The sequence below is a fragment of the Calypte anna genome, chromosome 3 (assembly GCF_003957555.1).
Source record: "Calypte anna isolate BGI_N300 chromosome 3, bCalAnn1_v1.p, whole genome shotgun sequence".
Taxonomy (NCBI): domain Eukaryota; kingdom Metazoa; phylum Chordata; class Aves; order Apodiformes; family Trochilidae; genus Calypte; species Calypte anna.
This window is the reverse complement of record NC_044246.1, coordinates 6,380,556-6,403,235: the sequence shown is the minus strand read 5'-3', so window position 1 is coordinate 6,403,235 and position 22,680 is coordinate 6,380,556. Positions and strand designations below refer to the sequence as shown.

General features: G+C 38.4%; 1 protein-coding gene across 1 annotated transcript in view; it reads left to right on the top strand.

The window, feature by feature from the left end:
• The window catches only part of LYST (lysosomal trafficking regulator), a 74,414-nt gene that overhangs the window by 5,712 nt on the left and 46,022 nt on the right, over positions 1–22,680 (top strand). The window contains exons 3-11 of the mRNA XM_030447801.1: positions 6,960–7,158; positions 9,038–9,128; positions 11,560–13,630; positions 14,941–15,964; positions 17,460–17,621; positions 18,286–18,442; positions 19,690–19,916; positions 20,761–20,827; positions 21,611–21,720. Coding sequence (XP_030303661.1) covers positions 6,967–7,158; positions 9,038–9,128; positions 11,560–13,630; positions 14,941–15,964; positions 17,460–17,621; positions 18,286–18,442; positions 19,690–19,916; positions 20,761–20,827; positions 21,611–21,720 — 4,101 coding nt within the window. The 5' untranslated portion in view covers positions 6,960–6,966. The remainder of the gene's footprint in view (positions 1–6,959; positions 7,159–9,037; positions 9,129–11,559; positions 13,631–14,940; positions 15,965–17,459; positions 17,622–18,285; positions 18,443–19,689; positions 19,917–20,760; positions 20,828–21,610; positions 21,721–22,680) is intronic.

Genomic DNA, 22,680 nt, shown 5'->3' with positions numbered 1-22,680 from the left:
ATTGATTCTGTCTCAGTGATATTTCATCCAGACTCGGAGGAAATTGTTGATAACCTGTAAATGGGAGACAGATCTTCATAGCTCAAGGCAGAACATGATCACAGCCTGCTGAATTTTAGGAAAAGGTTTCCTAGCACTGATCACTTTATCTCTGCTGCTGTCTTCTTGGCACACAGTTGATACTGAATTGTTCTGTTGCACTATGCTCACTGATCATTACAGTGAACACTTCTTAAAACTTTGCACTGAGGACTCTTAAAAATCTTAACCTCACCTAATATTTTTCTAAATAAGAGTCAGGTATGTCAAGTAGGTATTTATGTATGGAAAGCCTAGGATAAGACAACATGAAAACATTCTGGTTTTCTGCCAACAGATTTTTCCCTTCCCTTTTCTTACACATCTACCTTTAGTCTTATCATAAAATCTCTATGTGAGGATGTTGCTGTTCATATGCAACCCAATGGCTGGAGCAGCACTACTCCTATTTTAATAGGAGTTTTAATAGGTTGTCTGCTTCTGTAAGCCCAAAGAGTTAATAAAAGCAAAGCACAGAGCAGGAAGTGGTTGGAAATGAAGAGTAAGTAGGAGGAGTGGAGCTGGAGTGTTGTCTGGCATGTCTGAGAATGAACCAAATTTGAAGTGTCTTGGTTTTGCTCTTGTTTACTTGTGTTTTTGAATAGCAGGGAGTTGTTGAATGGTTAACAAATGGTCACTGCCTCTTGCAAGCTAGGCTTTTGGCTTGTGGCCTTGCATTGGTAAAACCAGGCATGAAAGCATCTCAGGCTTTTTGCTGATGCTCTGCTTTAATTGCAGGTACCTGTTTTATTACAGGCTTCTGTGTTGCTCCTCCTGCATAACCCATTTTGGCCAGGTCAGCTGGGTCTTTTTGCACCCTTTTTAAAATTTTGAATGACAGTAAATGTACAGGGAGGGAAGAACTCTCATCTCAGCAGTGCACCAGTTTGAGGCTTTACTTGCATCAAGTACAGGCCTGAAGGCATCAGTACAGGGTATGTTCCAGTTTTATTCCCAGCTGTGCTAGATAAGGATTTCTCTCTCTCATGCTCTATTTTCTTTTCATTCTCCATTTTGCACAGTGGAACAAATTGAAGCATCCCTTGGTTATGTTGTTAGCAAATTTCCTTGAACAGAAGGCATTTAGATTTAGTGTCTGCTACTAACAAGATACTCTTAGTTGCTGTAATCTGTGCTGCAGCTGCAAAAGCCTCTGTGGTGTGAGTAACCCTGGAGTGCAGTGCTTTGGTGTGAGTAACCTGCTGGTGCTCTTCATTATGCCTCTTGCTCTCTGCCAATGGAAGCCTGATCTGAAATTGGAAGTTTAACCCCAAAGTCAGTGGGATTTAATTAATTGTAATATTAATGTTAAAATGATTTAAGGGGTTACAAATCAGGGAAGCTAAATAAAGGAACAACTCATGTAGCTGGATGTTCTCTGCTCATCCTTGCATGCTCTGTAAAATAGCTTCTCATAAATTCATTCTTCTTATGAGATTGGATATTGGTGCTTTATTGCAGTTTGATACTCATACAACCTGGTAGGCAAGGCTGCTTTTATTGAAGATCTCATGGTGAGCTACAGGAAATTAAGGCTTGAAAGTGGCTCATATGCCATGAGAAGCACCTTGGGTACATCATCACTTTGTGTTGCTCAGGCCCTCAGCCCTGACTGTGCAGCTGGATGAACTCAGCAGCATGGTCACTGTAGATTGCTCTATTTACTAGTAACCAATTTGGAGAAATTTATTGACATCTACTTCACAACAGAGGTGGATTAAGTAGTTCCTTTTTTGCCAGTACAAGAAAATTCACATATAAAACCAACTTTTTTTTTTTAAAAAAAAAAAGTGTGGGGAGGCAGCTTTATTAGAGCACTAATTTAGGCTGGTTTTAGGCTGTTGTGTAAACTGGTGGCCACCACCAGACTTTCTGCTTTTCCTTTTCTCTTGCTGTAGCTGTTGGCCAACAGTTACTGAAAGTATTTGTTAGTATTATGGGATTTTGACTTCTTGTGGCTTAGTGCTGTATTACAATGCTGCTGTACTAGTTCAGTAATTACCACTTTTTATTATATTGCTGGACATTCCAGGCCTTTCTGGGCAAGGCATTGGTGAAAGCATAACCAAGTAAAAGGCTCAGTTCACCCTTGTACAGAGGGCTAACTCTGACCCTTTTGTTGCATTTCCTTCATATCCTAAAGTGCACTGATGTTAGTGATAATACCATCTAATTATTAGCTCTGCATAAAGTTAGTATAATCATGATTCAGTATGCAGAACTGCTGTGTTGGTCTTATTTTTATATTCCATCTTTTAAATTATTTACATTTTGGTATTTTCTTTTAAATGCTTAAAGTCCAATAAAGTAAGTACAAGACATTTTTATATTTTAAGATACTCAGCTGATGAGGAAGACCATAAAAATGGAAATAAGTCTATAGAAAATACAAGTTTTAAGTGCAGGAAATGTATTTATACCACAGCAGCAAATAGAAAAAAAAAAAGTCCCTTGAGAGCTGGTGCAGAAAAAGGGGACAGAGGGCAGATATGATACAGATGGAATTAGGAGGATGATAGAAAGATGGGCATGAAGAGGGCAGATTCGATGTGAATGTCATGGTTAAATGTTTTTGTTTGTGGATGTTTTCCTTTTAGAAATAAATAATATCTAGTGGGTTTTATGAAATATCAGTTTTCTAGAGACTGAAATGGAATATAAGAATGTGAATATTTTTTTTTTCAGGAATAGCTACTCTGAAGCCCTGATAGATTTATGCATTCTGAAAGTGTAAGGGTCATATTTAGACTGCACACAGCAGTGGTGAACTGTGATTCTGGGAGATCTCTTTCTGCTCTTTCCTGGATTAGTCTGTGTGATATTTGAGGTTTTGGGGTTTTTCCTGGTTAAGGTGACATCTCTGAGGTCTTGAGAGCTGAAGGCCCTTTGCCTGAGCACAGGTGTTTCCATAGCATCTGCTGCTGTATTGCCAGGCACCACAGCAGTTAAAGGTGTCACTTCAAACAAAAGGAAAACTCTGCAGTGGAGCATTTCCTATTTACAGCAAATTGGCTGCCAAACTTCCTGGTAGTAAAATGAAAAGCTGTGCTGTGTAGGGTGTAGTATCAGCGTGCTGCAATCTGCAGTAGAAATAGAAGTTGGTAAGCAAGCCAGAACCTTAGAGTGGGGGTGGATTTGTTCCTAAAACAAACCCTAAGACAACCCCACCTCTGCAGAGTGTTGGCTGGGGTACAGCATCAGCAGGGAGAGTGGTGCAGAGTCCTCCTGTGTAAAGCAGTGTTCTTCAAGGGCTCAAATCACTTGTCAGGAGACAAACACAGAAGGGAAGAGGGTTCTCTGTGCATATGCAGCTTGGTTGGAAGCTTCTTAATTATTTCTCAGTTCTCCTTGTATTGCTCTGTCTCTTGTTTCAAAATGTGGAGAATAATGAGGTGATATCTGAAACTGTTTCCAAAGGCATGGGTGTGCTGTCAGTTCATTTCAGACCTAATTGCAGAAAAGGAAGTGCTGTCTACTTCTCAGTTTTATCTGCTTGTTGGAATGAGTCCTAAAAAGTGCTTCTTTATCCAGCATGGTATCTCTTTACAATTTTTTCTGCACTGTAGATTGAGGGCATCTTAATTCCTCACAATTTATATATTAAATTCTTGCATTAGGAAGATGTACTTGATGTCTTTTTTGCATTAGCACCAACAAAATAGTAATTTATCTTGCCAATGATGTTGAAGTTGCCCTTTTGCTATAACATGGCAATAGATGTTAAAAACATTTAACAGTGCAAGCAGTTCAGGAAATCTGGAGACTGAAGTTTAAGGTGGAAGGGCACCAAAACATGGACCAGCATGTGTTTTTACATCTTCTAATGAAGTCTGGTACAACTGCAAAACCTGCAAGCTGCTGAAGCTCTTCAGGTGTAATGAACTGTGAATGTTAGCTGTATGGATAAATCTGTGGTTTTCTGTGAGGCTGTGGATGCAGCTTTGTTCCCAAGCTCCCAAAGAGGGGCAGTTATTAGGGACAATTGCCTGGGGAGCCTTCAGTGTCTCCTTCCTTGAGGAGCCCCTTAATATAATGTTCATACTTGTCATAATTTTAAATTTTAAGTTTTTATTTGTCACCTGAGAATACTAAAATAATTAATTTAGGCTTTTTCTTCTTTCTCTTCCCCATCTTTTTCATCTTCTCTATTCCCATCTATTCCCTGCCCCTATTTCCTCCCCAGTTAATTATGGATGAGCACTCACCTATAAAACTTTGTAGCTGAATGTTTTGAGACTTTGGTTACTGCCCTGTACAGCCCCAGTGATAACAAATGTGGTTTTGGCTTTTTACCATATTTACTGCATGAGGTTTTGACATCCAGACCAGTCTGCAACTGGAGCATCTCCATTTCTGGGCACTTCAGTAGCCATGGTTTTGGCCATACAAATGTGCTACAATGTACTCAACAGCACCTAACACAAATATTCTAGTATTAGTTGAAAAAATTGGAGTTAACTTGGAGGAAGACTGATAAGGAGTCCTATTAGCATTGAATGGCTAAATAATTAGCACTTGCTGAAAATTGTAGCCAAAAATTACTAAGAGGTTGCAGCAGTAAACCTCGTTTCTGTAATTATTGGTGTCTCTGTTCTATGAAACAGCAGAGAAAGTATTCAAACAGTCAGACAAAAGCATATGTGTATTTAGAGCATAGTTAAGGAGGTCCTTAATCTTATGTAAGTAAATAAGAGTATTTCAAGAGGATTATTTTTTTTTCCTTAGATTAAATAGACTCTGACAAAGTGAGGGGAACTGTGATAAGTAGAAACTTGAAGTTGTAGAGTGAAACGTTAATAAATCCTTTGACAGTTTAGGTTACAGCAGGGAATTTGGGTTGGTGAGGATTTCTAGATGCATGCTCTATAGCAATTGTTTCCCTTGGGTTGTTGCAGAATATTTTTGCCCTTTGTGCAGAGCTTACCAAGACTGACCTTGGGGTTTGGGCTTTTTTGACTTTTTTGCCAAAACACCTACTAAGGAAACTGCCATGCTATTTCTGGCCATTCTGGAGTGATTTTGGTCATTGCTTCTAAATACAGTTCAAAACAGGGGTAGTTTCAAGTACTACTTGTAGGGTAAAAAAAGCCCAAACAACACTCATTGCCTGTTCTGATTCTTTGTTAGGACTGGAGGAGGTTAAAGGGGTAAGAAATGAAGTAAACCTTAAACTGCCTTTCCCAGTGCTTAAAGTAATAAAGATGGACTGTCTGTCAGGACAAAACAGGACAGGTTTAAAAAACATTTGCATCAGCACCTGCCTCCACAGCTCAGTTTCTCATGCTACCCATCATTCAGCTGCAAGTGCTTTTCAAGTATTGGGTAAGCAGATAGTGACCACTAAAAATTCATACTGTTTCTTTAAACTCACATACCAAGCTCATTTGACATGTTATAAACAGATTAATGTTATTACTTACCTTTTATTTACAGCAATTATTTCTGTCTAATAGGATTTTGGTTGTACGCATTCACAAGCTAAAAGTGAAAAGTAGAGCTTTACCATGCTAGAAACTCCCCAAGGATTCTTCATAAACTTAAATAGCCATCATAACATTAATTTTAAAAACAAAGAAATTGCATATTAACCATGGTGTATTTTTCCTTTTTTAAATAAAAGGTGAAGCAAGGGTATATTTGTTTTTAATTCTGCATAGAAGATAAATGTGTTAAGCTGGAAAAGTAATTCTGGTAAGAGTTTTCCCATTACTTTTACAGTGAATGTGTGCAAGTGTCAGCAGTCTTGCTGTTAAAAGGAGCTTTTTTTTTTTTCTTTGCCATTAGTGCTAACAAACTTGCTCCCTTTTACAAGGTCTTCTTTTTTACCTAATAATTGCACATAGATGAGCTTTGATCAGGCAGTATTAATCCACCTGTTCTGTTTAAATGTTGAAAGTTGTTTTGCTCTCTTTTTGCATGTTCTGTGCCTGGACATGATGAAAATAAGAGTTCTGAACATTTTACTTAAGCCTTTTATACAGAATTAAATATGTCATAGCATTCATTAAGTAGGTTTTAGGTGGATTAGATGTTCTTGTCTCTGTAGCTGCCATCACTGGTTCTTGGTTTTGTTCTGCCTTCCTCAGGGATCCTTTTGAGTTTTTTAATTGCATTTTTCTCACTATTTCTTTTAAACTTTTCAGTGTGTACCAGAGCTGACCAATCAAAGAATAGTGTGGCATAAAAGTATTTTTAAGATAGTGAAGAGACCAAGTGCATGAGTGCCTTGTGTGCATCATCTAAGGCAAAATTAATCAGTTTGGGAATCAGTACCAATAGTTTAAGTATTTTCTCCTGAACATGAGCATCCAATCTTGGATTAAATACATTGTAGTAGTGATTGCTTCCCATTTGGTCTTCCCCTCCCCATCCCCTCCTTGAAGTACTCTGCATGCTGTTGGAATTCATAACCTGGTAGAAGAGAATGTGTTAAAATAAACTATTAAAGAAGATGATTTCTGTGCAATGCTGTGTAAGAGTTACCTGTTTTCCCCTTATCCTTCAGGTCAAGTAACTTTAAAAGGAGATGAAGGTTGAAGCTCGCATTTAGTTTACAAAGAAAAGCTGAAACAAAGTCATCACCTTTCATTTATGCAGTGAGAGAATGCTGTGTGTTACAGGCTTTGACTTAATGAGCTTACAAAATGAGTGTTTGGGGTTTTGGGCTGTTTGCTAAAATTTCACAGGAATAAATCAAGTCCTCTAAGTTCATCCTCTTGTTCCCTTCTATCCTACACTGGTATATTGATTCCTTAGTCCTACAGACACTCCATCCTTTGCTGGGAGCAGGGAACAAATGCTCCTCTCTTCCCCTGTTGTTTTTTCCAGCATGGAATGTATTTTCTGATGGATTTAATATCTTTACTTTCCCCTGCTTGCAGCTCAGACATGAGCAGTGCCAGTAACTCACTGGCACGGGAATTCCTGACGGATGTCAACAGACTCTGCAATGCTGTGGTCCAGAGGGCAGAAGCCAAGGAAGATGAAGAGGAAGAAACTCACATGGCAGCACTGGGACAATATTTGGTTCAAGGACGTGGATTTATTTTGCTTACCACACTGAACTCTACTATTGATCAGGTGATGATTTTTCTTAGCTGGTTATAATCTTTGCATTGAGCTTGGGCTGTGTTTGAAGAGGTTTGGCTCATGCTCTTCTTGGTGCTGATTTCCTTGCCTTCTTATGGCAGAGTGTATGAGTTAATTGTGAAGGATATGTTGCAGCTGCACTTTATTCTTCAGTTTGAGAAGGTTCTCCTGGTTTAAAGAAATAAAATTAAAAATAGATCTTTTTACTTTGTTTGTGGCCCATGAGATGTATTTTTGCTGTGTTAAGGAACTTGCTCTTGAACGTAATGGAAAGCAAATATTTTGTAGCTTTATCCCAAAACAGAGACTTGTAGAAGAGTTGATCAGTTTATGCTGGTTTTGATATAATAAAAAAATGTAGCGCACATCCCTGTAGCTTCAGTTGTCCATTTTTTTCTCTCTCTCTCTCTCTCTCTTATCCTTCCTCTTCAGTGCTATCAGATATGTAGAAAGCAGTGAGTAGGATGTTACAGGCATTAAATCTTTGTGCTTTGAAACAGCATATCCCAGTGTTTTAAAATAATGAACCAAGTGAATCCTGGTTGAGTTTACTCAGCCTTTGTCTTAAATCATGTCAGTTGTTAATGCTGGTCAAATTCTCTGAGGCTTGCATTTCCTTCATGAAGTGACTTGTGTTAAGACTCCAGTCAGGTCTGCTGAGTTGGTTTGGGATTCCAGTAGGTGCTCTGCCTGAACAGTAAACCCACAAGGCTGCAATTTTATATAATTACTAAGAAGAATCCTTACTAATTTTAAAGCCAGGGGTTTCTAGGTGTCACCTGAGTTCTGCACAGGCTGCTGCAAAAACAGCTGACTTTGGTGTAAAAATAAAAAGATGGATTCCAAGTGCCTCGGCCCATAAAAACCCATTTCTGAAGTAGAAGGGGAAAAAAGCTTCTGCTGTTCATGAAACATCAGCAATTCAGCAATTACTTCCTGAGGAAATAAATCTAAGAGGGGAGGAGTAGAAACATTTCTAATGAAGAAATAACATTCTGAAAGTGTACCACTGCAATTTGAAACACAGTTATATATAGTATATATCATTATAGTTAAATACATATCTACTGCTTATCTCCCATACATTTAATTTCATTGCTACCTTGGATTTTTGGAGGAAGATGTTGTTTCAGCTGCATATCCCTGAATGATAACTGCCAAAACACTGAAGTCAGGTTTTGGGTGTTTTTCTTTTTTTGAAAAAAGAATGGTTTCAGTCCTAGAGATAAAAAATTCCTTTCTCTTGGTGCTGCATAACAGCCAATAAAAGAATTGCAATTAAATTCAGTGCCTTCTACTGCTTCTTTTTGCATTGACATTCTTAGTGTTGAAGTCCAGACTCCCAGTAGGATATTTTTAGTCATTATGCTATTTTTTGAATTAGGAGTCATGTCTTTGCTCCCACAGAACTTCATCTCTTTATTGTGAGTCAGTAACATTTATTGATAAATGTAATTGTTTGCTTAAAGGTCCTATTTTGGAGAAAGTATAGTGTTTCCCATTGAATTCTTCAAAGTTGTATTTGTTAGCTACAGAAGTTTCAAACATGTCTTTGCCTTCGTGTGGGTGTTGTTTAAATCAACAAATCAGTTGCTTTTGACTTCTTTGGTTTTGTTCTCTGGGTGAGGAATTTGTTCAAAAAGAATGATTAGGAGAGCTTTGTATAGAAACAGCTGCAGAGGGGTAATAAATATCTTGGATGCTTTCTGATTGGCTCTAGTTAATAATTATAGCACTCTTTGCAGTTAGGTGATGACTTCAGTGCATAAACCAGCAGAGAGACATAGGGAATCAGATGCTTAATAGCTAATAGTTAATTTGTTCTCAAAAAGTACAAACCCTTTTGTTTCTATTTTTGTTTCCAACATAGGAGCTGACATGTCGGGAAGAACTTCTGACTCTCCTCCTGTCACTGCTGCCCTTAGTGTGGAAAATCCCTGTCCAAGAAGAAAAAGCAATAGGTATGTTTTATAATGTAAAATAGTTCATTGTAGGTGATCTGGGGGGAAAAGAGACTTGAAGGAGTATTGATATTTTTGCTAATGTGAAGTTTTTAATGAGGAGTAGAAGGGGAAAAACATACTGATTTTTTTTTTTTCCTAAAAACCAAGTGCTGCATGCTGACACTGTCAGAGGCAGAACAAGACAGGCTTTTAAAATTGAAAAAGTGGGAAGTAAAGAATAAGCACTGGATGGCAGAGTATGAAAGAAGTGCAATGTTATCAGAGAGGCATGCCCTGAAAATAGAATAATTCTGGATGATTATGAACAGAACTGAGCTGCATTCCTTACAAAATATGATGTTCTGTGTCAGACTGATAGGCTGATTGAGAAACCTCCTCACAAGGGTCATCTGCCAAAGAATGTGTTTAAAATGAATTTAAGAAAAAAAAGGGGTGATGTAAAATAAACACTGCAAAAACTGAACCAGATAATTAGTGTTTGTTTGTTTGTTTGTTTCTTCTTTTGGCTCATATTTGTCTGATGCATTCTTTTCCCCATTAGATGATAAAACAGAGGATGAAACAAATTAAGTTAACTATATATTTGAGAGCTTGTAAGGACTCATCTGAAGTTTTCCCAATGTTTTTTTTTCTTTAAACTCCTGCAAATTGAAGGCTTTTGTTCATGTTTGTAGAACTGAAGTGTTTGGTGTGCTGGTTTTATATAATTGATTTTTGCTTGCTCACTTGCATCTTTCTTTCATGTTCCTGTGAGCATGATCAAATTAAAAAAAATAATTTTGGTTCTCTTATGAGAGCTTAATGACTTTTCCAGGGTTAGCTTGTAATGCTGTTGTATAAATAGGTTTTAAGATGTTCTGGTTTTGCATTATGCATAATGTACAGTTGCTACCTCTACAGCTGTCTCCTTTGTAGTACTGAATAAATAAACATGGATGGATCCGTTGTGCACTAAAATTTTCCTTTTTCTCTTGGTCTTTATCCACCTATATCAGGCAGCCTTTTTCTTTCTGTGCAGGAAGATTAAAGTACTCCTGGTTAATTTCCTGCTTCATGTTTTCCTTCATGTTTCTTAAGCAGCTCAACTCTGACTTCATGAAGCAGCAAGACACAGTCATGCTTGCACATGGAAACATTTTTTCTTTTAGTTTAATTAATGATTGTAGCTATGGTGTGGGGTTTGGGGAGCTGTTATTGTTCACTGTCACATTTTTCTCAATACTAAACTTAAGTTTAGATATTAGTTATTTTACAGTTGGTATTTGGCTGCCCAAAACATCCAGCTACAGTTCTCCCCCTACTTAAAAATAATTAATTTTATCCAAGAACATAGGGACTTTTTCCCCCTACTTTTCCAACAGTTTGTTCAACACAAATGACATGGAAATACTTGTGCTTTATACCTCAAAATCTTCTTGCCTACTGAATTGGATTTAAATTTTATGTTCATAATTTTATGCTGCTTACTTGTAAGCTTTTCTTTTGGCTTGGCTTTTGTGGAAATATTCAGCATCTTAAAGATTATCCCTTCCTATCTCCCTCTTGTGGATTTTAAGATAGTCAGGGACAACTTTTTCTGGATTTTCTGTTTGGAACTCTTAATGCTGAATTAAGGGCTGAGGTCTATATGCTTGAAGACCCACACAGTTTTGAAGTACAATAATTTTTTTTCTATTGCCATAATTCTGTCTTCATGTATTTTAAGAGGGCTTTGAGGTAAGGCACCCAGTTCCTATAGCAGCTGAGATGTGAAAAGTGACTCTTTTTCCTTGCCCTTAGTTTTTCCTTGAGCTAGGACCATGTGGCAATGCTTACAGTGAGATGTATACACATAATACACATTTTTTTGAGTAATACCTAAAACTATTTCCATAGCTAAATAATGGGGGAGATGTCAGGGTTAATATCCTGCTGATTCATATTTTACCTCTATGGTATTAGCATGTCTAACTTATCCAAATTTAAACTGGATTTAAGTAGGGACTTATGGCTATATTGTTTCTTCATATCAGATCTACAACAGGCCAAAAGATTTTCAGACCAAGTGTTCTTTCCTTTGCTTTCTAAAAGGCCTTAGTCCACCTTTAACCTCTTTTCTTAAGAGAATGGGGTAGCTCTGCCTACCAAAATCTTCTGGGAAACCCTCTAGCACATTTTTGTTGAACCTTAATTAGAAAATCAGCTAATTTCTCTAGGTGTTGAAAATAGCCAGGGTGGTTCCTAAAGACAAACTGTTGCTGACTTTGGTAGTACTGAAAATTTCAGACATAAGTATAGGCAAAACCATGAGTTGTTAAGGTATGGATTTGTTTCTTATGTTGTTTAAAGCTGGAGGTATCAAACTATAAAACTGTGGAAAACACTTCAAATATTATAACATCCCTGAATGTTCCTTTAATTTTACTTTGTTGTCTTTCTGTTTCAACAGGTTTTGATATCCCCTATACACTAGACATGTTCCTGACCAAAGAGAATAATTCCAGTTCCATGAAATCAACTCAGGAAAAGCTGGGCTTGGATAGAAGTGCCCGTTCATCCCTTCAGACCTGTGGAAAACCAAAGCCTCGGTCTCGGAAGAGCGGGCGGCTGCGCAAACCCACCCAGAGGTACTCTGTGAGGGATGCAAGGAGGTCCCAACTGTCCACTTCAGATTCAGAAGCCAACTCTGATGACAAGAGCACTGGAACAACCAGACACAGACGTTCCCAGTTACTGCAGCCTTTTTTAACATACCCAGTTAGGGACAGCCACCTTGTAGGTGGAACTGACAGCCTCCCTGCGGAAACGATGCCCAATTCTAATCCTGATGCCCCTAATCTAGGAATTTCCAGCCAGGTCACTCCAGCACCCCAGCTAAACCCAGAGATTCTGAATGAGTCAGCTGCAGGAATTGCTGAGAACAAGATGGATAACTCTCCTTTTGACTTATGCCGTGTCTTGTTGTCACTCCTGGAGAAGGTGTGCAAATTTGATGTGACTTTGAATCACAGTTCTGCTCTTTCAGCTAGCGTGGTGCCCACATTGACTGAATTCTTATCAGGATTTGGAGACTGTTCCACAGAAAATGAAGTAGTTTCTACAGGGTGGACAGAAGAACCCGTGGCTCTGATCCAAAGGATGCTTTTTCAAACAGTCCTGCATCTTATGTCTTTAGATATTGGCATTACAGAAACAATGCCTGACAATTTACGAAGAAATTTAACGGACTTACTTAAAGCAGCATTAAAAATCAGACTTTGCTTGGAAAAGCAACCTGATCCTTTTGCTTCAGGATACAAGAAGACACCACAGCATCCAGTTCAGGATGACTTCACTTTGTCTAGATATCGTCACAGAGCTTTACTTCTACCTGAGGTTATAGAAGGGGTCTTGCAGATTTTGATCTGCTGCCTCCAAAGTGCAGCATCCAACCCATTCTACTTCAGCCAGGCTATAGATCTGGTTCATGAGTTCATACAGCATCAGGGGTTTAAGCTGTTTGAAGTAACCGTGCTTCAGATGGAATGGCTATGTATGAAGAGTGAGGGAGCAGCTGGGGAAGCCTCACAGCATCTGAAAGGCCTCATCAACAGCATCCTGAAGATAATCAGCACTGTTAAAAAAGTGAAATCAGAGCAGCTCCATCAGTCAGTGTGTACAAGAAAGAGGCACAGACGATGCGAGTACTCTCACTTCATGCACCACCACAGAGATCTCTCTGGGCTCTCTGTATCTGCTTTTAAAAACCAAGTTTCCAAAAACCCTTTTGAAACTTCTGATGGAGAAGTTCATTATCCTGACAGATGCTGTTGCATCGCTGTGTGTGCACACCAATGTCTGCACTTGTTACAACAGGTTTCTCTGAGCAGTACTTGTGTTCAGATTCTTTCAGGTGTACATAACGTAGGAATATGCTGTTGTATGGACCCAAAGTCTGTGATCATCCCATTGCTTCATGCTTCCAAGTTGCCAACATTAAAAAACCTTCAGCAGCACATATTGAACATCCTTAACAAGTTTATATTGGATCAACTGGGTGGAGCAGAAGTTTCTCCAAAAATAATGCAGGCATCATGCAATATATGTACTATTGACTGTGATCAGCTTGCTCAGCTGGAAGATGCTTTGCAGGGCAACTCGAGTGATGCTGGTCTTGCATCTAGTTCATCGTGCAGAGTTCAGGGGATTCTGCCTAGCAGTGGATCTGAAGATATGTTGTTGAGATGGGATGCACTGGAGGCTTATCAGGACGTTGTTTTTGAAGAAGACAAACCACGGGGCATGCAGATTGCAAGCCATGTTTGCCACTTGATTCAAAAGGGAAATGCAGTGGTCCAATGGAAACTCTACAACTGCATTTATAATCCCGTGCTTCAGAAAGGGGTTGAGCTGGCTTGTCATGCTCAGCAGCTTGGACTGACTACAGCTGATAAAACCACCTGCAGTTCCCTTAGCAAGTGTTTGCCTTCTGAAGTACTTCAGATTTATTTGCAGACACTCCCCATGTTGCTTAAATCCAGGTTGGTTGCTTTTCTGTTTATTAATGGAAAATATGCTAATTATATACAGAGCATTGGATACTTGTTACTGAGCAGAACAGAAGTTTATTTGGACTGTAGGATTCTGGATATTGCAGGGGAAGCAGCAAGATAAATGTTTGAATAATGTAAGATTTAAGTATAGAGTCAAAGCACAGAAGGTGAGGGATCTCTACAGAAGAACTACAGTCTTGATAAAGACATAAAATCTGTGGCTGATGTGACATCCTCGTTGCCTCCTCATTCCTCATGTTAAAATGAGTCAGGAATGTTGAAAAGATTGATATGTCATTATTCTGTGGGAATTAGACTACTTTTTCTGATACCTTTGAGAATGGTATTCATAGAAACCACCTTTCAAAAGCAAGGCTTGAGAGTTTTACTCTCAAAGGGAACTGTTTTGAAATAACTGTTCCCTAATTTATAAATTCCTGTTTATTTAAACATGTTTTTGTTTAAGTTTCTTTAAAAAACCAAACTCCTCAAACACTCTTCCAAGGCATGAAATAGAAACTTTCCTATTTATTGTTGAATTGATGAAATAGTTGTTTAATACCATATATGGAAGTTTATTTAGAATACGAATGTGTCTGTTTGTCCAGGAGAGATTCTGATCTCTTTTGTTGGAGTTCTGATACAATGAAGTTGAACTTCAGTAGGGTTATATGAGACAATTACAAAGAATAGACCAGTATTCCAGTTCATGTAAAGGATTGTCTGATATTTTTGGCTTTTATTCTAATCTAAGCTGTGCCAGAAGCTATTAATTTTTGAAAGTGCACTTAGAGGCAAGGAGGCAAGAGAAGTAAAGTTTGTATTTAAAAAGTTTAAGATTCCCTATTACCTACTGACTTCAAGATGGAAAGAAACAAATAAGTACATGATTCATTTGATTCTAATGTGTGTAACTGTTAAAGTAAAAGCTGACCCTGTGGGAAGGAGATGGGAGGGCAGGAAAGGTGAAGTTTTACAAACAAATGTAGTATATAATCAATATTTCCTACACTGTATTTAAAAAACAAAATAAAAACAAACACACAAACCACCAAAAAAGTGAGTTTTTAATACCATATGGGTGATTCTACCAGATTTACTTAGCATTCTACATTACTGCAAACAAGTTGCTCCTCTCTTTATTTACAGTTTACAGCAATTTATAGCAACTAGTTTAAACATGATCAGTCCCTGGTGTTAGTCAGGTGTGTAGAGCAGTTATGTTTGGATAAGGTGTCATCTGAACTACACGAATTTGTGGCTGATTTACTGGATAACTCTCATGCTTTCTCTTGCAGGGTAATCAGAGACTTGTTTCTGAGTTGTAATGGAGTGAATCAAATGACTGAGTTAAATTACTTGGACACTTTAAGAAACTATTCTTTGAAAGTCTTAGAAACTTTGATACTCAGCCTTGGTGATCAGCAGAAAGACCAAGCAATGCCAGAACTGGAAGACCTGACCAGTGAACAAAAGGAGTCTGTGTCTGACTTGCCTGCTTCTCTTTGTAGCCAGCATCCTGTTTCAGAAGTTCCTCAAAGCCTGAGCAAGTTTTATGCTGGTTTGAAAGAGGCTTACCCAAAAAAGAAAAAGTTTGTGAGCCAAGACATTCACATCAACACAATAAACCTGTTCCTCTGTGTTGCTTTTTTATGTGTAAGTAAAGAAGCAGATGGTGATCTGGATTCAGCTAATGACTCTGAAGATACATCAGGGTATGACAGTACAGCAAGTGAGCCACTAGGCCACAAGTTACCATATCTGTCTCTGGAAAGCCTTGCTTTGCCCTCCCTGGAGCATATTCACAGGGCTGCAGATATTTGGTCCATGTGTCGTTGCATCTATTTGTGTAGTTCAGTTTTTCAGAGACAGTTCCATAGACTTGGTGGCTTTGAAGCATGCCATAGATTACTGATCCTGATAATTCAGAAGCTTCCAAAAAATAAAGAAAAGGAGCAAGAGAAGAGGGAAAGAGTACTGAGTGAAAGCAGCAGAAGTTCACATGGGAGCCCTGGTGGTGATCTTCTCAGTAAGGATGACTCTGTTCAGTTGGCTAAAAGCAGAGGGGTGACACAATATGAGCTTGATAGTTCAGACCATCTTGGTGGTGCAGAGCTGCTGGTGCCTGAATCTGTCTCCTGTGACAGCCCTTTGAGCAGGGAACACACTTCAGTTGCCAGACTTGAAGGGGTGAAGATTTCACCAAGAGAAGAGACTGAGTGGGCACTTCAAGGTATCAGACTTCTAGAAGCTCTGCTGACCATCTGTCTACACAGTGCAAGTATCATGCAGCAGAAGATGGAAGTAGATATATTTCACCAGGTACTCTGCAACTTCCCTTAGCTTACTTTGCTCATATTTGTGACATACAATATTGCTGAATGTATTATTATGGTACCACACACTTTGGGGCATACTGAGAGCATTCAGGTAAACGATGTGCTTGGTACTCACAGGGTGGTGGTAAGTGGGCATGAGAGAGTGGGAGTGGGTGGCTGAACAAACTGGAAGTTGCTGTTGCTGAGGAGGAATCTTCCCCTTTTCTGTTGAGCAAAATGCTGGTAAGGGCCCTGCAGCCCCCTGCTTGTTCTCCAACATGATCTTTGTCTTCCATGCTTTTGGGTTGGTTGATGCCAATAGCCTGATTCTTGGGGGCTGGCAGAGAGCCTTCCAGAATGGCAGAGTGACCCAGGCTTTTACCTGGGTTACTTTTTTGACCTGTATTTTTGGTTTATTTTTTGGTTTTTTTAATGTATCTGTTAGTTTGGGACAGGGTTCTAACCATATACCTAAGGGCCAAACTCAACATCAAATGCTTTTTGCTGGTCTAATGCATCTTGAGTCCCAGGAAAGACTGATCTTGGCAGATGAAGATTTTGTTTTTCTGAATAAAATGGTCCTGACTAGAGCAAAGGGATAATTTCCCCTGACCACAAAAGCAGGAGTGGATGTTGGCAGCTCTCAATTACTTGCTGACTACACCTATATTTTTTTTTTCTTGTTGGCTATGGCCTGGTTTTGAGGGGGAGTTTTGCTCCATCTAGGCCTTTTTTGCAGTTCCACATTCCCCAGGGGCTGTCTGAGCTGCTGGGATTTGAATGGTGACTTTTTGAAAGGGCATTCAGTAGAGAACGTGTGTGACAGAGGTGGGATTGAAGCAGAGCTGGAAGTGTTGCACACAGTGACTCACACGTGGTGCTTTGGATGCTCTGAGCATTCATGGCACTTCAGAAAGAAGAATATTGGAGAGTATAGGTACTGAAAGGACACCTAAAAAGCCCTACTGCATAATCAGCCTTAGAGGTGAACTAATTCAGTGTTCCACAGAGTTGTTAATTCACAGAAGGCACCTTCTTTAATATTTTAATTAATATTTGAATTTTGAAAGCAGGAGGCATTAGGTACAGGAGGGAACTGAACTGGAGGTCTGTCTGTTCACCGATTTTTGTGAACTTGGGCTTGTCAGCTGCTGTGTGGTTTGTCTCCCCAGTAATATTGTGGTGTTGTCCGAAAGTGCTGTGTACTTGGAACTGTTTCAGAGACGTTAATTTTTGAAACAGTGTTTTTCACTTGCAGTGTTTGGGAAACAGTGGGTTGCCAGTTTTGAGTTTTTTTATCATTATGCGAATTGCTTAACCAACCGAATATCTAATGACAGAGAGGATGAATCTATTTATTGCAAGAGACTGAAGTCTGAGGATTTTAGCTGAGAAGTCAGAGTAGTGTAGGTGGAATCAGAAGTTCTTAAATGAAAGTACCAGACCATTTCTGTTAAACATCATGCTATTGTTTTGGCTGTCTCCCTCCCAAAACACAGAGTACTGGTGCTGATGATCTCTTGCTTCAAATCAGAGAGCAGCTTGCTCAGTCCAAAGTGATAGAAACTGACCTGGCAAAGCCACTGTTTGACTCCCTACTCCGTGTTGCTTTGGGCACTTTTCCTGCTGATCTGGATCATTCCGAAGAAAAAATCGAAAAGGTATGAAGCAGAGATGAAGTAACCTCATTCCAAGTGCTGGAAGGCTTAGTGGGTCAGGTTCATTTTGTTGAGTCTGTTTTAAAACTGAATGGACGTGTTTAAATGTGCCTGGTTATTGTGGCTGTTGGAGATGGGTTCTCTGGTTCTCCTCTAAGTGTTTCAGGTGAATGCTGGTTCTTTCTCCTCACACTCACTGCTGAGGAATGAGCCAGGCCCCAGGAAGGAGCAAACTGTGCTCAGCTTTATGGACATACCTGAAACTTGACTCTCTCTTCACTCTCTCATCTCACAACAAACTGTGACAAACTCCTAGAGTGATTCAGACAGAGCTGATGACTGCTCTGAGTGGCTGCAGAGAGGTTTTCACTTTAGGGTGAATATCAGGGCACATGTTTCTGGTGGCAGTGATTTTGGAAATAGTTACTCTTGATGAACTGCCCACCTGCTTACCAAAGCTTGGGTCAGGTAGCTGGTAGGAAGCATCTGTCTTTGCAGAACCCAATTTCTGTGTGAGTGAAGTATCCATAAAAGAGAATCTTGTTTCTCTAAAGGGTATGATTAATCTGTTTATTTTTCCAGTAGGCTTTGAGAAAATAGGCATTTGGGTGGTTCTAAATGACTTGTTTTTCTGACCAAAGGTGGTAAGTTTGTTTGTGTTATGCAGACACATTATACTGAAGAAGAGCCTGTATCACAACCTGGAGATATTTCTGAAGAAACTGAAGAATCACAGTGCTGTAGTCTTAAACTTTTTGCTGAAGAGGAAGGATATGAAGCAGATAGTGAAAGTAACCCTGATGATACTGAAACCAAGAATGAAGGTAAGTGGGAGCTTTCTGAATATACATAACAGTCCTCATGACATGGCAAAGTTTTCTTGGCTTTTGAGATGTACAAAAGTAGGGTGAGCATCTGAGACCTTTAACAGATAGAAAAAGTTTAACTTTTGTACTTCCAGTAGAATGTAGTTACAGGTATGATGATGAATATTATAAGTGTTACAGGAACTGTTTTGTCATGGTTTTTCTTGCTTTATAAGACTCTTTCCCTGAAGTCAAATGTCTTGGGGTCTAGAAGCAGTTTTTTCTAGATATGCTTATCAGTAGTTTGTCTGAAAATCAGTGATCAATTTTTATATTTTTTTAAACATGCATATAAAATTATACTTTAGTATAAATTTTATTATATAATATAATGTATAATTAGCTAAATTATTGTATTGCTATTTATTATAGCAGTCTGGTAAAAATATTAGTCTAGTTATATATCTTCATGCAATGACTGAGAGACACATCCCTTGCTGTGTTCTCTTTGTGTAGCAAACTTTGAACATGGATTTGCTTTAATGTTTTCCTTTGTGCTGAACATCTGGATGCTTGGATGAGGCCAACACAATCAGTACCATACTTCAATAGAATTGCATTCAAGTGTTTACATGTGACTAGGCTGTATCTAGAGATACACATTTCAAAAGCATTTCTGAATGAAAAATTTAACCTGAAGTATTGCCATGAAACATTTACATGAAATGTATGCACCAAACAGGCTTGGGTTTTTTTACATGATGTGTTTTAAAGTCTCTAAAATGTAACAAGAGAGGCTTAAATGTTGGGCTTTTCTCTTTTTTGATTGTCATGGAGATAATCTGTTATGTGGATTTTCTCAGTTGAATGTTTCCCCAACCTTTTACTATGAAATACTTTATCTCCTTTCTTGGTAGGCTCAGAGTTCTGTATAGAAGCTTGAGGCCCCACTACAGTGATTTTATAGTCATGTTTCATGAATTGCATGTTTCATCATTACTCTGTGTCCACTTCCCAGGAAATGAAGGCACACGGTTTAAGAGCATGTTATGGGAGGAACTGCATCCTTACCCTTTTGTGTTGGCAGCAAAATATGGAAGTCTGAAGCAGAATAGACAACTATATTAACTTAAAAACTGCTTATAACTTGGTTATTTTTTGCTTATACCTATGAGAACTTTTCAGAAAGTAGTCCTTGGATGTTCTGCTTAAATCATGCAAACTTTATTCAGCTGAGTAAGTTTAAGACAAGTGTTTTCTTTCAGGAGCAGACACAAAGGCAGAGCCAGGGGGCACTGGTCCTTCAGGTTATTTTAATGACCTAGCTGAACACATCAGTCAAGGAGAATTAATCTATCCTGAAATCTGCATGCTAGAATTAAACTTGCTCTCAGCTGGTAATGCAAGTTTAGATGTGCTTGCTCATGTATTCCAAAGCTGCCTGAAAATCATCACCCAGAAGGAGACAAATGCCACTCTACTTATAGAACAGGTAAAAATGTTATTAAACAAAGGCAACAGCTTAGCAGTTATGCACATGCTGATGTAATTGTGATTCTTTACAATTCCTAGTGGCTTTTATGCTTTTAATAACCAAATACCTTTTTTACAAATGGAAAATATGGTCAAGGAATCTAAACTTAGTGTGTGTTTATTTGACTAAGAAGCAGAGTTAGTGCTTTACAGTTTAAACCAAAAGGAGGAAAACACTGATTATTTTAGTACTTGGATTGTTTGTGTCAGTTTTTAGCTTTAAATCACTAGCACATGTGTATTTTTTTTCTAAACTTCAACAAATGAAATTACTTATTCAAAATATCTTTTCATTAATCAGCTCTTTATAAATTGAAACCTATCAAAGTAATCAATTTAGAGAATCTGAATATCTTTAGCTAGATTTTTCAACTTATCTTTATCTAAGATTTATTTGTAAAGGATGCTTGTGAGTAAATGGTTGTGATTTTTGGGGGGGAAAGGTTGAATTTGCTTCCAGCATGATATCACTGTATACAACCTGCTTGGTTTGTCACAGCCTGTCATATTCTGTAATTCTGTTATGAGGAAGAAAAAAGCAGCTCTCAGCTGCTGAACTGATAATGGCTCAAAGATTTCTTTCTAAATGTATTTGGCTTTTATAGTCTCTTCTGCAACTGAAATGTACAGAACGTGAAAGAATGCTCAGTAGCAAAAGTAAAAAATAATTCCAGGTACCTTCTGTTATGGTTATGTCTTTAAAATTAATACAGACATTAATTGTTTGGAAGAAGTCATTTCTTAGCTCTTTGAGCTGGTGTATGTTCTTCAGATACCAATTTTTCCTGTATTTTTTTTTAAAGGGAGCTGTTAAACATCTTTTAGGAGGATTTCTGAACATATTGACAGAAACAGAGTCTACTTTTCATGGTGAGTTCAAAGCTCAAGTAACTTCAATACTTTTAAAAATAATTTAATGTATAGACATTCAGATTTTTATGTCAGAATTCAAGTACAAAATTGGCAATGCACGTTATGGGCATGTGTGAATTTATGCAGCTGCTTTTTTTTAACTGGTGACAAGTATCTAAGTTATGTGTAAATACAGAGTTATTTCTGAGCTAGTGGAAATCTTATTTAACCACATGCTGTCAGATCTAAAAATGATAGTTGAAATAATAAACCTTGTTTAGCAAACAGTGCTTGGAAAACCACCAATTATCTTCCTGATTTAATGTGATTCCATCACAACATAAATTCTTATTTCATATTCCTTTTCCCAGCAGAAAGCAGGTAGACAACCCAAGACTGTGGAAGCAAATTAAATGCTTGCCCTTGTGGCTTCACATGAGTGCTCCACAGCAGGAGATGATGTAAACCCATCTCAGGACTTTGATCCCTGGCTTTGTGGGGTGGCCTTTGCCATGTAGGTACCAGGTTTCCAGGCTTTCTGTCTCCACTTTGCAAACTTAGGAGCCAGACTTGCTCTGTAGCCACCCAATCTTGTTCAATGAAATTTTGAATTAGTGTCAGGAAGTACTGTGTGTTCTGTCTAGGATTCATCTTGTCAGCATTACAGCTTCCTGCATTTGAAATATTTTTGCAAGAAACACTCTGATTTCCAAGTTAATTTTTCCTCATAACTGTGCAGAATATGAGTTTTTTAAAGCTTAAAGTATTTTCAAGAATATTTTTTTCTCTCTTTACTTTTAGCATGTCAAATGGTGCTGGTAGATCTGTTAGTTTCCTTGATGAGTTCACAAACGTGTTCAGAAGAGCTGACTCTTCTTCTGAGGGTATTTTTGGAGAAGACACCTTGTATGGTATGTATGGAGGAGCACGCAGAAAATTCAGAGACTTGGTGAGGAAAAATGAAGTAAAAAAATCCTTCTGTGACCAAGTATTTTGGTAAATTAGGAGACTGCAGTACCAACATTCTAACTGACCAGAGCAAATCAAATGTGGTGGAAATAATTCTCAGAGCATGAAAAGGAAATAGAGAGAAGGGTTTGAGTTCTGGGAACTCTCTTCAGCAGAAAAAAACACAGCATCCCTCTTGAGGAGGCTGACATTGTGATTCTTGATGACATAACACTATAATACTGTAAAATATGAAGTTACTCCTTTAAACTTATAAAACATCTCACTGTTTGAGGAATGCTTTAGCAGCAGGAATTACTTTCAAAGCTGTTAAGCTAGTTTGTGTAAACTTGGAATCTACTGCTTGTGTGGGATATACTGCTGAAATAGCTCTGGTGGTTTGTGTGGGAGTCTGCAAAAAATCAAGTGGAAGGAAATTTTAAGAAGTACTGGGGAGTCTGAGATGGGAGTCTGGGATTCTACAAAACCAAACAGAACCAAGTTGATTTTTTTCAAAGGTAGCTTGCAAAAATAATTGCTAAGTATCTAAAGAATTTTTTTGGCTTAAGCACCCAGCTAGTTTATTAGTAGTTTTGTTAGCAATAAAAAAGGATGGCCTGAGCGTGCATTCTTCACCAGCCTCAGACATGGGGTAAAAGGTGTGCTCTTTTGGGTTGTGAGTTAAACTGTTGGCACATAACAAATTTCAGAGAGAGAACATGGCACAGTGACAACCTGCTGTGGTTCAGCTGATTCCTAGATGGTAACTTCAAGATTGATTTGCCCTAACTAAATCTCCAAAACTGTTTGGCCATAGTCCCTTGAGGTTGCTACTTGGTACTTTATAAATTTGTATCATTTTGCAGGTGGAGGTTGATCTCTGTTGGGAAAACATTAATCCAAATTTAAATGAGTGAGGTTCT